The 17,174-nt window shown below is 32.6% G+C and overlaps 2 protein-coding genes across 2 annotated transcripts in view; both read right to left on the reverse strand.

Moving 5' to 3' along the window:
- Serpini2 (serpin family I member 2) overlaps positions 1 to 9,042 on the reverse strand; it is a 28,744-nt gene extending 19,702 nt beyond the window's left edge. The window contains exons 1-4 of the mRNA XM_005332513.4: positions 8,157 to 9,042; positions 3,052 to 3,282; positions 1,454 to 1,648; positions 1,180 to 1,372 (exon numbers count right to left, since the gene is read on the reverse strand). Coding sequence (XP_005332570.1) covers positions 1,180 to 1,372; positions 1,454 to 1,648; positions 3,052 to 3,282; positions 8,157 to 8,403 — 866 coding nt within the window. The 5' untranslated portion in view covers positions 8,404 to 9,042. The remainder of the gene's footprint in view (positions 1 to 1,179; positions 1,373 to 1,453; positions 1,649 to 3,051; positions 3,283 to 8,156) is intronic.
- A 58-nt stretch (positions 9,043 to 9,100) lies between these two features.
- Wdr49 (WD repeat domain 49) overlaps positions 9,101 to 17,174 on the reverse strand; it is a 147,908-nt gene continuing 139,834 nt past the window's right edge. The window contains exon 19 of the mRNA XM_040270037.2: positions 9,101 to 16,410. Within this exon, the coding sequence (XP_040125971.2) occupies positions 16,280 to 16,410 (131 nt within the window). The 3' untranslated portion in view covers positions 9,101 to 16,279. The remainder of the gene's footprint in view (positions 16,411 to 17,174) is intronic.

Raw genomic sequence — 17,174 nt, forward strand, 5'->3', positions numbered from 1 at the left:
ACAGGGAGAGTAAAGCATCAGATACTTCTTTCTCCAGAGTACCAAGGAAGGTAGGTAAAAAGAAGATTAATTCATATAAATTGTTCGGTGATAGGTTTTCTTTAACAAGTATGAGGTTGAGACATATGCTGAGAGTCAGGGAAACCGACCGAGAGTAGCAGATGAAGAGAGAATGTGCTGGTGTGGGGAAGGCATTAGTGAAGTCTCCAGAGATAAACAACAGGACATAGTTCCAGACTTTTTGACACTGGGAATGACTGACACAGATGCAGAAGCTATCTAAGAGTTGTGGAGTTTACAAGAGAAATTTAGAAATCAAAGAAGAGCATATAATCTGCTAAATATCTCTCCTCTTACAAGTTCAGATGGAGTGTGGATTGGGGTTATTTGGGCACAGCTTTCATGCTGTAGTCAGTTCTGTCCCTTAGAGGTATGATATCAATGTTTATAATCATTGCTTTCTAGGACCATCCTTTGCAATTTCCATGTTGTATTAACTATGCAAAATTGACTGTAAGATTCTATTTATTATTCAGTAACTATTGGAGCACTCTTTTGTCAAAGGTGATTTAGCACATTTTTAATGGTGAATACACTATCATAAATCACTATAGAATTTGTTTTCTCTGAACAAAAAGTATTTTAAATTCTAATGAAAAACATATTAGAGAAGGATAAATTTGTAAAATAAAAAGACGATAATTCTTTTAAATCACTGAATTCTAAATTTACAATGTAATTCTTCATCTTTTTTTGTGGGGTATGGGGGAATTGAACTCAAGAGCGCTTGACCACTAAATCATATCCCCAGCCCTAATTTCGTATTTTTATTTAGAGACAGAGTCTTTCTTAGTTTCTTAGCATCTTACTAAATTGCTGGGGCTGGCTTTGAACTCATGATCCTCCTGCCTCCACCTTCTGAGACGCTGGAATTACAGGTAATGCTTCATCTTTTCCAGAAAGAATTAAAACACTGAAAGTCAGTTCTCACATAGAAACTACATTGGCAGGGTAAAGACTGGCCTTTGTATCCATTCTGTGGAGTAACATTCTTAAATACGTTTTCCTTTTTATTTATGGCAATAGCCTTCTCAGGCATTTGCTATCTTTCAGCTGGCTCTTCAAATATCTCCATAAGCAGAAACATAGGAACTAGGATGATAAAAGGAAATGACCAACCTAGGGAGTCTTATTTCAACTTCTTCTTCCTGCATCTCAGAGAACCATTTCAGGATCTGTTGAGCAGTAATTAATTTTTCTACTTTTGCTATGTTCACCTCTTCTGCAGGAAGTATGATGATTAAACTAAAGTGGTCATCCTTATAAGGCAATTCCAAAACCTGGTATTTCATGGAGGATTCAGAAAAATAACCTGGAACCAAGGAAATAAATTATTAAATGTACTTGGCAATTACCAAAGCCATGCTTTAAGAAGTAGGGTTTCTCCTATTACCATATTTTGTTTTCAGAAGAGCCTTCATCATTGGAATTTTGACAGCTGAACCATCTTTCTTAGTAAAATTCATCAGCTGTGTGTCCTCTTTTCTAAATTGCTGCTTCCAATCCCCTTTGAAATAGATAGCATTCACCAAGACAAGCCGAGTCAGGGGTCCAAATTCTTCCCCTGAAAACATGTTTTTAATTTTTCCTATGAAGGAGTAGAGAAAGAAACAGGAAGAAATATTCAATAATGATTAAGTGGAACTGCTTTAAAGAGGATTAAAGCAAAAATGTCTCATGCAGAGATATGTTGGACACTTGTCTTACAATCTAACCTTAGTAATTTTGAGGATAAAGAGAGATGTTATCAATTATTTAATTAAGAAACAGATGCAAATGGATTCCACTAGGAAATAGGAACTATGTGCTGGTATTAGGCAAACTCAGACATAAATGGATTCTTTTCAGTGAGATTATTTTTGTCATTTGTCTTTCAGACAAAAAGAACAAAAACAAAATATTTCTCCCTTAATATTCATTGGTTATTATTCAGATTTTATTTTAAGGTTCTCCAGCAGGTTGATCAGATTTAATAGGTTAATGGTACACTCAAACTTGCCACACTTGTGTGTACCATTGGAACAGAACAAGAGTGGAGAATGCTAACGTAATTTTTCTAAACAACCAGTCTTTCATTTCTATATATAGTAAGTATTTCTAAGTTATAATAAATAACCACTGTTGGGTGTCATGAAGCCATCTAGGGACTTCCTGATCTGTATCCCTGTGGGACACTGTTCACCACACAAAACTCAGATTTTTAAACTATGATTCCCCCCATGAGGCTACCTATAAAGATTACAGAGCATCTAATACTATCACAAGTTTTGTAGTTTAATGAATAATTAAAGAAAAAAACTACTGTTAATTAAGGGCCTGGTATGTTCTTGTTACTTCACAAACATTATTATCAAAACTTCCAATAATCCTAAAATGTTTTATAGTATCTTCATTTTAAAGTGGGCATAGCTTATAACTTCCTAAAATATTCCTGTGTTCCTTTGAACACATATCTATCTGACTTTAAGCTTACTACATCCTATTTAGGCTTTGCTAGTCATGGACATGGTAGTCTAATCTTTAATTTAAATACATGTTTTTAGTAGAACTATTAACATTTATTATTAAACATTAACATGGTCAACTAAACTGTGTTAATTATTTACAGCACATGTGGGAAAAAATCCATTTGGGATTGACAGCTTTAACTTCTATCTGGCCAAAGATCTTCCTGCTTCAATACTTGAAAAATCAATGCTTAGACATTATTTTTAAATTAATTATTTTTAAAATTCTTCAATTAAGAATTGTGTAAATAGATATCTTTCAAAAAAATAATAAAACAATTAGCATCTTTTTTCAAATCAGCTTATAATTTCTCTTGGCTTTAAAATTTAATATTAATTTAAATAATAGTGAAATAGGAGATTTGATCCTTCTGATCCAAAAAAGTGGAAGAGTTAATATACATTCATTATCTTTTACTCTAAGATATTAAAAACTATGATTACAATGGCAAATAATGGCTTTATGAAAAATAGAAAACTTTACCATCTGTTTTGCTTTCTACCCAGGTACTTATTGTCTCTGCACAAGCCTTTGCATTCTGAAAATCCACCAGTTTTATAGCACTCTGAAAAAACTCCTTGTTGCCATGGAGATACTGTTCCTTCACAGTGAATCCTTCTTGAAGGTAGAGGGCATTGGCAAGATTAAATGTAAATTCTTGTTTTTTCTCTGAGATGGCAGAGAAAAATGACTTCAACACAGAAAATTCTTCTCCTAAAAAATAATTATAACGTATACTGACATATTGAGCAACATAAAACAACGGCATTCCAGTTTTGTTATCTAAGCGTTTTGATTCATATCACCATTTTTTGCACCCTTAGGTATAACTAACGATCTGAAGTTAGTATAAATATTTCAAGCATTTATCTCAAGCATTATTTTTTAGTGAAATCAACTTTTATATAGGAAAAAGAATACCCATGTCGATTCAAAATCTGACAAACATGCAACTATGCATTTGTACAGGCTGAAGGAAAATCCCTCTTTATAGAGACATTTAGCTCATTTTTAGTTGTTGGAAATTCATATGTAGAATCTTGATCATTCCTTAAGATGAATACCCAATACTTATGGAAGGGGAATGCTAATGGATGTTGATGGGGTATGGCAGCTATGAGCAATCCTTTTCAATATTACTTTCATTTCAGCGAGAAAGAATCATTCTCTTTTGAGTAACTGTGCCTGTCCAGGTTTTGAAATGTGCAAGGTAAACACTATGATCATCTCTAGAGATGGGTGAGAATCAGAATTGCCTGTTTCTTCAGGTTCATGAATCTATATATTTTGTCTGTCTACATGAACAATAAACATCTTTAACTATTCTAACAATGGCCACTAGATAAATGAGTCAATTAAAGGAATCTTCATGGATCTACTATTTATTGATGCATTCTCTGACCACAGTAATGTCAAAATTTTGATTAACACAATATATACAGTAAGCTGTAGATTTCTATGAAAAGCATCTCTTCTGATACTTTCTTCAATAGCTGTTTTTTCATTACCAAATGGTACAAATAAGTTTTATTTCCTTCTGTCTTAATCCTAGAGCTCAATCATAATTCATGAACTCTTTCAAACAATAGGTTCTTTGAGGGTCTTCATTTGATTTCCAATTAAATATTGAAAATAGTACTTGTATAACTTAAAGTTGATTGTATTAAATTCATTTCTATTGGAGAAAATAAGTATTCATCATTAAAAGATGCCAAATAAATAGTTTAAAAAGTTTTACTGCAAGAAACATGCTAATAAGTATATAATGAAAACAAGGGATGTGTATATGTGTGTGTTTGTGTAAACACACACTTTATCAGAAGGCTAGCAGCTCACAACGTGTCTTTGTACAAATAACAATATCCCTGTCACTGGGAGCTGCAGCTCTGTGGCCTTACACCTGGACCAGTTGTGTTGGTTACATTTCAGTTCCTATTTGCCTCCTTAGCTTGGTGTTCTGACATAAGTACAACATCCTTACCAGAGCCTCGGCCAGGTATTTTGCATTATATTTCAAACTAGAATCCCCCACTTACTAGGACATAAAGACATAAAAGATTCTAAATAAAAGAATTAGCTTCTGTATAACTAGATCTGAGTTTCAGTAACTCTTTACAACACTGGAATTCTTTACATAAGGAAAGGAAGACAGTTAATCTATTTCACTTGTGTATACAATGATTCCAGATGCAATCATTCATTGCTCTTTGAAGCTTGAAAAAATATCTCAACAGCTGGGAAGCTTCAGAGATTTCTTAAGATACCAGAGCTTCTCCAAAATAATTAATTAAGGTCAGTAGAGAAGCAACAGAATTTGAAACCAATTTTCAGGTCAGAAATGAAGTGACAGAATTTGAAACTAATTTTCAGGAATTTGGAATTTATGAGCATCTTTAAGGAATGGCAAAAAAAAAAAGGAAAGAGAAGAAAAAATAGTTCTAACTCATTTGTCAGAGCAAACAGATTTATGTCATGTACTTAAGGTTTAAGACTATGTGACAAACAGCTGCCCTTTGATAAATCACTGGACTCAGAAATCAATGAAAAAATGTCACCAAGTAGCACAAATTTGGAAGAGAATATAAAGTTATCTGCTTTACAAGTTTGATTTAATTTATAGATTAATGGTCTCATTTAGCACAGATCGAAAAGAATGCCTATACATGACTCCTAATAAGCAATGAGAATAAGTTGATTTCATTTCCTAAAATAGAGCAATAGAGAATCCACAGACCATGGGGTGAATGTGACTCTGGGGGTGATTGCACCAAACCTCCAGATAATGTTCTAAAATTTTAGTACCTGTTCTCTTCTGCTAGTAAGAGTTCAATAACCAATTCTCCAAAATATGAAAATACAGTAGTCATAGAAGTATAGATTATCTCAGCAGAAAGGTCCAAATAAATCACTTAATCTGACCCTCCTTTCTATAGTGAGAAACCAGCTCCAGAAAGAGGAAGAAACTTGAGAGGTGACATGACTTATGCCAAATCACAAGGTCACTTAATTGCAGAACTAGGATTGGAATTCATGTTTAGTCAGTCTCTCTCTCTCTCTCTCTCTCTCTCTCTCTCTCTCTTTCTCCCTTAGTGCTGGGGACTGAACCCAGGGCCTCACCATCTACCATTGAGCTATATACCCAGCCTAAGCTTTCTTTTCATAACCCTCTTAGAATAAAGAACCACTTTCAATTCAGCAGAAACGAAACAAAATGGAGCATTATCAAATGTTCAGCAAAATGGACAAAGTAAATCTAACCAGGTGTTTTGACAGGGAGAGAAAGGAGAACTGAGCACATAAAGAGCCCCAGTAGACCCCTCAGTTGTATGCCCTGTAGAACAAGCAAGTGTCAACATGGAAGGGTAGGGCAGGCCCCACAGATTGTCAGGAAAAGCAAGATCAAGACTGATTCAAGGGAGAGTATCTTTTTAAACAAGAGGAGGACTAAAGTAAGGCCAGGACTAACGTGAGTCAAGGAGATGCTTATCTCAGGCATAAAATTTAAAGAGATGCCAAAAAACTCAATAATCAAGATGTATGCCTCAATGCAAAATTAATGCCAAAATTAAAATTACTGCAAAAATTTTGATGAACAAAATATAAAATCTGTCAATAAAAAAAAAGGATTGGTATTTCTGATTTTTATTTTCACCCTTGGTTTCAGTACATCTGTGTCAGGCACTGTCTTTGGATCTGTTTGCCTTTTGTTCCACACTAAAGCCTTTCTGCTCATTTTTTGGATTGCTTGGGCCTTTTCTCTAACTCCGTGTCAGTCCCTCACTCTATTCCACTTCCTGTCCCTCTTTCTCTTATTTCTTCATTTTCCTCTTTTTTTTATTTTCTGAATTTTATTTCTCACATTTTCTCCACTTTTGACTGGGTTTCTTTACCTCTGGTGCTTTTCCCTTGCTCTGCGTCACTGCCCATCACTTAACAAGGCACAATGAACCGTTCTGGTAGATGTTGTCAAATGTATTAAAGTGTTAGTGTTTAATTGTCCATATGTATTCTTGTACAGAAAATATTTAAAATGTCATAATTATACTTACTATCTCTAAGCCTCACTGAATCATTTTTGGAATTAGTCCTGGCCAAATTAGTTAACTTTTTTTTTTTTTTGGCCTCAGTTTTGTCATCTGTATGGCAAAGTTGCATTTACCATATAGAATAATTATAAATATCAAATGAGATAATATATACCAAGCACACAAAACAGTGGCTGATACACTATATGTGTGTTTGATGGTGCCTGATTATTATGATGATTATTACGTTCGGAGCCATAGCTCTTAAGACTTCTGTTACTAAGATGCCTGCAATTCAATGAATTTAGATTTCGGAGGCTCTAATCTTACTACCTTATCATGGAACCAACTTTACATATCTTCATAAACATTCTATTACTTTTCAAAGCAGTATCATGTGATTTAAGTGTTTCTGGGAATGGTATAATGGGATTTGCTGAAATTAATCAAGAATAAGTCTGGAATACAGTGGCTTCATTACACATTATTCACAAAGGAAAACTCTTGCAATTAGCTTATCACCAACTTCTTTTCTGTATAAAATTGGCTTTATTTGAAATGAAGCAATTAAAACCTTGTAAATAGTATTTTCAGAAAAAAATAAATTCCTAAATATAGCTACTCTGTGATAAGGCTGAAATTAGTCATAATGACTAAATTTACAAATTAAAAATCCAGATGTCTCCTCTAGTGTTGGGGCCACATTATCTAATAGTGATGTCAATGTTTAAAATGCAAACCACTATGGAAATTGTGAGCATGGCCAGGGAGATGTTTCAAACAGGATGTCAAAAGAAAATAGTCTCCGGCATAAGCCTTGTGGGACTCCAAGCAATCAACACTTGAAGTGAAAAAAAAACCCTCTGATTGATTATTTAAATGCTTTTTTCAAATTTTCTTCTAAAATTATTGAATAAGCTCTTAAATACATAAATTAATGATTTTCTTGGTTTCCCCATGGGTGAAAGTACATTTTTTAGAAGAAAGTATGGGAAACAACCTACTGAAGAAGGCTTGAGTAAATGGAATGTCCATAAGAGGAAATAAAGTGCAACACTTTAAAATTGTATTTTGATTCAGTAGCATGATATGGAAAAATGATTTCAGCATTTTTGAAGGAAAAAAGGGTTAGGGATATAGCTCATTAGTAGAACACTGGCTTAAAATGTGTAAGGTCCTGGGTTCAATCCCCAGGACAGCAACAACAACAAAAAGAGACAAAGTAATACGATTATTATGTCTATTATTACACGTGCATATACACACACAGCATAAGCTCAACTTAAATTGACCAAAACAAACACATCAGAAGAAAATACAAACACGTACAAAAATTGATGTCTCTATAAATGTTAATTTCTTAGTAAATTATTTTAAGCATTTTCATTGGAAAACAGTTATAGGTGAATGAAAATTACATTTACAATTCTCTATTTTATTAAAGTTTTGTATTTTCTGATATTTTTTCACTTGTTCAAGTTCTATGACCTGACCTTCTAATACTTAAAAAATAAACTTGACCATATCTTGTCAACTATAAATAATCTAGTGTATGATTCTCACCAGTTGGGGTTTCCTGCAGCTTTAAAGTTCGTTTTATTTGCTGAAGTGCTTTGCCTTTTGCTCCCAGTTGTACCATTCCAAGAGCCAAAGTTGTTCCAAGCGGGGAAAATACAATGTTGTTCTTGTGAGATAAGCAAATAGCTTGATAAAGATCCACTGCAAATTCAGTATTTTTTTGAGCCAAGGTTCTTGAGGCTTGACTTCCAAAAAAAATCAACAGGAGACTCCACAACAAGATTTTATCCATTTTGACTTCTGTTTATTGTAATTTAAAATATTATTGGCTTTTAAAATAAGATTTTACCATAGTATTCTACACCCAGCAAAAGACTTTCTACCCACTACTAGAACTTTCTATCTCATTACAACATACTACTGCCAGAAGACTCTGCAATGACAGTTTTCTGACCAAACATCATCAAATAGGAGAAACAATTTATATGGTACTGGTATTTTTTATGTTCCTTCAAGACGAGTACAAAATATATTTGCAGTTTCTTAAAATCAAAAGAGAAATGATAATTATGGAGCATTATCAATGGCAATATTATCTTTAAATAACCATATGGTGTATCTTTCTTGTCTTTTCTCGTGGTTTTATGTCGCAACTGTAACTCTGATATGAAGAGAAACTTCTTACAGGCTACTCTAAAGTTGTGATAGATCAAGCATGAAAATGAAATAAAAACAAGCACACTCCAGTCTGTTTTTCACCTACAATATTAGGAAGTTAATGTATTCTAAATCACTTGAGTAATCTGGATAATTTCCCAATAGCTTTTTCACAGTCTATAGAATCTCACTTTAGAGAGTAAAATAGTCTAAGACCTACCAAAACCACCTTATACTCTTATACTTTTGAAAAGGAGAGAAAAAGAAATTAAAAAAAAAAACTGTAAAGAGACAAAATGGTAATTTCTGGTCACAGTGGTACATACCTGTAATCCCAGAAATTCAGAAGCTGGATGCACAAGGATCACAAGTTCAAGGGCAGCCTGGGCAACTTGGTGAGACACTGCCTCAAAATTAAAATAAGGAAGACTGGGGTGTAGCTCAGGAACAGAGTACCCTTGGTTCAGTCCTCAGTATTGAGAGATTAAAAGAAATGAAATAATGAAGGAAGTAGTGATTTTAAAATATGGAGGAATCATTTTATTAGAATTATTAACATCTGTTAACTGCACCGAATAATGGGCTTCAATTTTAGCATTTTCATACCTGCATACAATATGCTTTGATCCCCTTGCCTCTACCTCAGTCCCTTTCTACTTCCCCAATAGTCCCCCCTTCTACTTCCATGTCATCTTTTTCCCTGTAGAGTTAACATATAAGAGAATATATGTGATACTTGTCTTTTGAAAAAATGTTTACCAGAAAAGAGAGTAGCAACAAATGAAAATCATAACCAAGTCACAAGACAAACACCATATTAATGAGCCCTCTAGTCAAATTATAGGAAATTCAACTATCTGATCATACCTTGAACAGAATTACTTTTGCAATATTGCTATATGGTTGGTAGAACACTGACTCTGAGGCCTCATAAATTTTAGTAACTCTTAACTTTATAAATAATACATGCTAGTAACACTTAGTAGGTCACCAGGAAGTAATCCTTCACTGGATTACTTCAGAACAGTGTGAGGTACAGGTAAAGAAGTGCAGAAATGCATTTCAGGAGTGTTTTGCAGATCATTAGGTGGGTCATTATGACCCATAAGTAGGTTAAAAATTATTAATAATTGAATATTCCTCAAGACTAAACTATGAACTCATTATTTAGATATTTCAAGCTTTTTAAAAATATATTTAGTTAAACTTTGTTTTTAAACATACATTTTACAAAGGGAAAAGAAAAGCTCAAAATGTAATCCAAAATGATTTTTAGACAATATGTGTTGGTAAATTATAAATATAGAAATTTTAATGTAGATAATATATAATAAAATATTGATAATATATATTAACAAGCAAATATTAAGGATTGAATAGATCAGCGCATTAGTATGTGAGAATATAATAATAGAAAACTGTACTTTTATGAGAAAAATAAATGTATATATATCATTTTGTTCTGAGATATTCAATTGTTCAGAATTGTTTAAAATTTTTTTAGTTGTAGATGGACACAATACCTTTATTTTATTTATTTATTTTTATGTGGTGCTGAGGATCAAAACCAGCGCCTCACACATGCTAGGCAAGTGCTCTACCACTTAGCCACAACTCCAGACCCTGTTCAGAATATTTCTGATAAAAATATTTTTGTAGTTTCATAAATAGTCAAAATATTATTAGTACTTTTAAGTTATTAAATGGAAATTCATTACTAGGTTAATGCTAAATAATAAAAAATATTTTGAAGAATGTAATTTTCCCCTTGTAGTAGAATCTTGCCTTTAGAGTTATCCTCTTATTAACAATTTTCATAATTAAAATTTATATTTTTTACGTCCATTTATCCTAGAAATTTTCTAGGCACTTAATTAAAGTCTGACAAATAATTGGTTTGAAAATTTCACTTATCTCATTGGCTTTTGGCTAAAATTTCATCAAAAGCACAACATACTGAAAACTAAATACCCTGTTGAATTCTGCCATAAGAGTTTGATCTTCCAATTTATAGTAAAATCTTTTAAGTAGAATAAAAGCAATACATTAATTTAATAAATTCAAATGATTTCTGCACCAAAGCAAATTGAAATGCCATTCTTCTACTTTACTAAACACTCAGAATCAAATCCATTCCATGTAATATATACATACTTTGTTCAAAAGCTATTTAATTTTAAAGTACTTACCCCAAATTGGCTTCTGGTTACTTACTGGAATGTTAAAGCTGAATGTGCTTACTGGGAAACACTTGTTCATGGAACACCTGATCAGTCAAGGCCAAATCTATTTGTCTTGAATATTGCTTTATTAATTCCTCTGGAACCACAGCAGGTGCTCACTACATTTGTATGAAAGAACTAACATGCCAAAGTAATGACCAGTAATAAACTTTGCAAGAATTGACAAAGAAAACAATTTTTTAAAAATATTAAATTTATATTATTATTGTACCCATTATTTGCTTGTTTTAAAAGTAAAAACAGAATTATGAAGTATGTGCCAGTGGTTGTGAATTTGCTGGTAATTAGTTCTTTTTGTTTCTCACAGGGCTCCCACATCAGATTACCAATGTGCCCCATCATAAATATTTCAGAATGCCTGTGAGAAACAGAATAAAGCTAAACCAAGTCCACAATGCAGAGATAAATTACTGCTGCATTTATAGAGTTCTCAACAATTCATCAAATTATAAAATAGTCATAGGAGACTCCTGTGGATATGAGACCCATTTAAATTTTTAGGAAAAGCAATGGATGTTGAAAAAGTGTATTCTTTATAAATAGCAAAAAAAAAAAACCAATTAGGATTACTGATTTACCAAGTTATCCTTATTTACCTGTGGTTAGTAGATAATAGTCTATTAACCATAGGTAACTTGATAATGAACACTGATATTACTTTTGTATGCTTCTAAAATTCTACATGATTTTCTCTACAAACAGGCCATTAATTTTAAAAGTACACATAATTGAATGGGTTTTTAATCTCATTTTTGTGGTTCAAATCAATCACCTCACTAGCAATTAGATATTGAACACATTACATTATTCATCAGTGGCCTCTGAGAAAAGAAATGAAAAATCTGGTCCACTGTCAATTCAACAAATATGTCAATACTGATGACCAAGCAATATTATTTTGGAAAAAAATGTATAAGAAATAAAATGAGTATATATAGACATATGTGTAGTATATGTATTCAATTTTATAAGGACTTCATCTTTAAATTTCTTCTTCAAGGACCTTGTTGATACTTTTCAGTTTCTAATAGAGCTATGACTTAATTCTAGACTGAGAAGCCTGTTATAAACCATAATTTCCTAATTAATATTCTTAATAACTATATAAGCATATCCAAATGTTGTCTAAATCTTGTGTTTTATTCTGATATGACTTTCACTAAACTACACATATTTTTTTTTCTAGCTTCAACTTAACATCATTAGAGATAATTGTCCAAAAACAGGGAGGTGCAACACAAGAACACAATCCTTATTTATTCCACACTGTGATACATAAATAATATGTCTGAATGTCCAAGACTATCATTCAATCAATGCTTTTCTACCCATGTAGTGACATCAGAAAACATTCATCACCAGCACCCTTGGCTACCAAATTATGATGTCTGTACATTACTCATATCATAATGTGATTTATTCAGGAACAGGCCATTACTTTGCCTTCCAATGGCATAGACAGCCACTCTGTCTTATTAAGATCATTTAATGAAGCTGTTCTGTGAGGAGCCATATTAGTGCAGTTCAAGCAAAATGTGCATTTTCCTGGCTTTTGGGGAGCAAAAAGCAATAACCATTAATTTCTCCTCCCTGTCTTAAGCTCTTTTAATAGACAATAAAGATACCAAAATTGTCCATAAAATATTACTGCAAAGCTTTTAAATGTTTTCACAAATCTGTTCCTTGCACCACTCTTGCTACTAAAAAAATCAGAAAAAATTTATTCATAATGAGGGCCAAAGTGTCTTGGTATAAATTTTAACACCATTGCCTCTACCACTGAAAAGAAATGAACTTAGGAACATACATAAAATCATTATCAAGGGATCATGGTTACAATCCCATAGCCTTTCTTAGAATTTGATAGTATTTTTTTAGTAAAAATGTCCTTAATTCCAAACTTTAAAAACCTAAAAGCAGGTGTTGTCATCAATAAAAAAGCTTCAAAAAGCTTTTTTTTCCCAACTAAGCATGGATTAATCTCAATTTTTCTCTGTCATTTTGCTACATATATTTTGATAAGAGGAAAATGTTCTAAAAAGAGAAAAGGTTAAATTATATTTAGTGTAAATCTGCATGCTACAAACAAGAATTGAAGATTATGACACATCCTGTTTTAGTGTGACAAGTTCCTTTCACTGTAGAAAAATGGATCTCAAATAATTGAATCTAAATGTTAATTTCAGAAGCAGTTTATAATGTCTCCAGTTCTATCCGAAGTTGACAAGCAAGACCCGGATAGTTGCCTAGCACAATTAGATGCTATTAAGTATGAAAGAAGAGCAAGACAATAACTAAATGTCTGTCTCCTTTTTGTGGATGCTTTTGTTCCAAATTATTTGAAATATTAAGATTAAAAAAACTTTCATAACGTTAAAGGCTCTATTCTCATTAAAGGTAATTGTGAGACAGCTCCTTTTAATTCATTTCACAGAAGAGGTCCTGAAGTTAATTAAGGATGGAATTAAAGTTACATACAGGATAGAGATTTGCACACATGGTAGGCTATAGAGAGAAGTTCTGTCTACAGAACCAGACTAATTCAGACTAATCACTTCAAACAAAGTCATCATGAGGGACAAAAAGTAAAGCATGCCTAGCAAAAGACTTTCCAAATTATGCCAGAAACACTAGTGGTATCTTTCAATTTTTACTTAATAAACCAACACATTTAATGTGACTCCACTCTAGAAAGCTGAAGACAGAGTAAGTGTATCTTATTTAAATATGATTACCCAATGTCTAAAACAATTCCCTGAATGTGCTTTCCATAACTGAATGATTGGATGGATGGATGGATGGATGGATGGATGGATGGATGGATGGAAAAAAATCCTTCACAAAACAATGGATACTCTTGTTACATCTCTTTAACATCTTAATATTCCTTTAAATTTCTACAAATGTGACTCATATTTCACTTCACTGCACTATCACCAACCTATGATTCATAAATCATATGCTCTGAGTTTGAAATGATAGATTATACAATCAAACTTCCCATTCAGTGTAAGAATTCTCTGAAATAGCCCTGTGAGAGAGTTATTTTTGCTCAAACATCACAAGGAATCCTTTGTCCCAAGACTAGTTTTCGCAATTTTAAAAAATAATTTACTTAGAGATATTTTCAAATTTACATGAAAGTTGCAGGTTTAGTGCAAAGACCTACTACCTTCATGTTTCCCCCTCTTTTGTTTTCCCCAATTACTATCACTTACCATATTTTTGTAATTATATATATATATATATGATTATATATATCCTTGATGATAGATAAATGTTTGTATATATTTTATACATGTAATAATATTTTCTGAATCATTTAAGAGCAAGTTGAAAACATAGTTGCCCATCATATCTGACCATTCTAAAGATGTATTTTCCTGAAACAAGAACATCCTCCTTCACAGTCACCTCACAGCATATATGCTCACACAAACATATGTCTCTCCTACATCTTTTCCATATGTGCTTATTATTCCATGAAGAGAAAAAGCAATGTACATAGAAGTCAAAATGCTTGACTCAGAATGCACTTAAATGTATATGGAGGTGACGACTGCCTTCTGAAAACCTTTCCATTACCACCTTCTCCCAAGCTAAGCATCCCAGCATCGCTCTACCGATGCTGGAAATTCTATCAATAGAGTTGATTAACTTGAATTTACCCTATTAAGTAAGTGAACAGAAGGATGAAGGGTAAGTACTGTGGTCTTAGGAGTTAAACAGACCTACGTTCCAATGCCAATCTGCCATTGATAATCAGGCAATCCCCTAAACAGACAAAAATGCCAGATTTTAACATTAAAATAGGCCTATCTTATATGACTATTATGAACTCCAGACATGTCGAACTTACACAGCTGCTATACCAAGCAAGCCCCTATGTTGCTAATTATTACCAGTATGGGTTGTCACACGATTTTTCTTAAAATGCAAACATATTTTGCAACAACTCTTTAAAATATAAATACATACTAAGCAACTAACGATGTGTAAATGAATTTGCTAATTCTTTCTACAGGACACAATAAAAAAAAGCAACATAAGAATACTGGTAGCCTGGAGGATGATGTAATGTACAAAAGAAAAATAAGTCCACAAAGAGAAGCAGTAAATTTCAGGAACAATTGTTCCCTATCTGACTGTGCATGTAAAGCAAATCTTTTATACCATCCCAGGCCCTTTGATATTTTTTCAAGGCTATTACCTCTTTGGTTGTGCTGGGCCATGCCACTCCATTTTGAAGTACAGTATGACAAAATATAGAAGTAGGAAACATGCAATAATTTTCCCAAAATTATATAAAAGCATATGAGTCAATAAATATGAGCCAATATAAATTAATAGAAAATGCTGCTGATTTCCAGGATTTGATTAATACATATTATATACATGTATCTAAATATCAGACTATATGCCATAAATATGTATAATTATTGCATTTGTTTGTTTGTATTACAGGTGATCAAGCCCAAGGGTACTCTGGCATTCTATCACTGAACGAATCCTTAGTCCATTTTTTTTTAAATTTTGAGATAGGGTCTCCCCAAATTGGAGAGGCTGGTCTTGAACTTGTAATCCTCCTGTTTCAGCCTCCCAAGTCACTGGTATTACAGAACTCTATCACCACACCCAACTATATATACATGTTAATCAAAACAATTTTAAGTGTGTAAAGAGATGGTAATGTTAACAATTCCATTTGATCATTAAATGCTATATATTCATATCAAATTATGACACTGTATGCCATAAATTTATATGGTTAAACTAAAATATATTTTTAAAGAATTAAAAAGAAAAGCTGTTATTGATAAGGTCTAATTGCCATTTTCAGAAAAATAATTCAGTAAGAGTAAAAACTGGGGAGAGTTTTCTTATTCAAATTTGTAGATGTGTGTCAATAGCCTCCATATGTTTTAATGGAGGTTTCAGAATAAAAAATGACCAAACACATTTATGTATACAGGCAATTAGGAATACAACTGATTAAAATACTTTGTTCTGGAATTGTACATTTTTTATATAAAAACGCTTGAGAACAGATAGTACCAATGAACATCGCCTTCTCTAGTCCAAACTTTCTCATATTAAGAATACATTCGAAGTGAAAGATGACAGATAAAAGCAGCAATAAAACATCATCAGAAGACGAAGCCTTCAGAAGTTCAAATATAAAGTAAAAGACAGGCAGAATTCTTGATGTGTTTTCTGCATTTTATGAGTGTACTTTCTATGACAATGAAATATTTATTTTTCTTTCAATTATAATTGCTTCTTATTTCTCTTTATCTTCACTTCACAACTTGTTTCCTGATGTAATTGCTTGGCTTTTCTTTCATGATCCAGAATTTCTTTGGGGAACAGGTTTTTTTCAACAAATACAGCTTTCAAAGCTACAAAATGATGAAGAAAATGACATGTAAATTACATTTGGTAAGAGACCCAATTCAATGAAGTGATGGGGAGAAAATGCTCAAGTTTTCTTTTTCAAAACAATCGAGTGTTTCTAAAACCAACAGTATATTTGGGGAAATGTTCTCTGAGTTTCTGCTATTTGTTTCATTGCAATTTAAATTTAAAAGTTAATTTTTAACCAAGTTTGTTCTACTAATGCATTTCTATCATGATGGAGATCTGCCTGGTAAAAGTAGAGACAAAAGGAGTGTGTGCTTTTCAGTTTTGTTTTTTAATCTACTTAACAGTTATCAAGGACTTGTAAAAAGCCAAGAACAAATTATTCTGTATTGAAATAAGACAATTAAAATAATCAAAACACAGTTTGACTATCTGCATGACTAAACCCATGCATCTGCAATCACATCCTTATAAAATACTTTGATCTGCAGGGTTCTGTGGCTTCAGAAAAAAAGAGCCAAATTACCCCTATGAATGGGTATATTGTTCATCAGCAAGAAGTGGGAGGAAATTGTGCCACCCATTCAAGAAATAATTTTGGCCTTTTGAGTAATTTTATCATTTCAATGAATGCTTATTGGATGTATATTGTGCATAATGTTCTGTGCTCAGGCATAAGTGTGGCACAAATATGACTTAAGTTACAGGCATTTTTCTAACTGGTAGAATGTAGAAACAATATCCATGTAATCAAAATATCATACACAATATATATAGTTTGAAGAGAATATAGGAGCATAAA

This window comes from Ictidomys tridecemlineatus, chromosome 3 (genome assembly GCF_052094955.1).
Source record: "Ictidomys tridecemlineatus isolate mIctTri1 chromosome 3, mIctTri1.hap1, whole genome shotgun sequence".
NCBI classification, from domain to species: Eukaryota; Metazoa; Chordata; class Mammalia; order Rodentia; family Sciuridae; genus Ictidomys; species Ictidomys tridecemlineatus.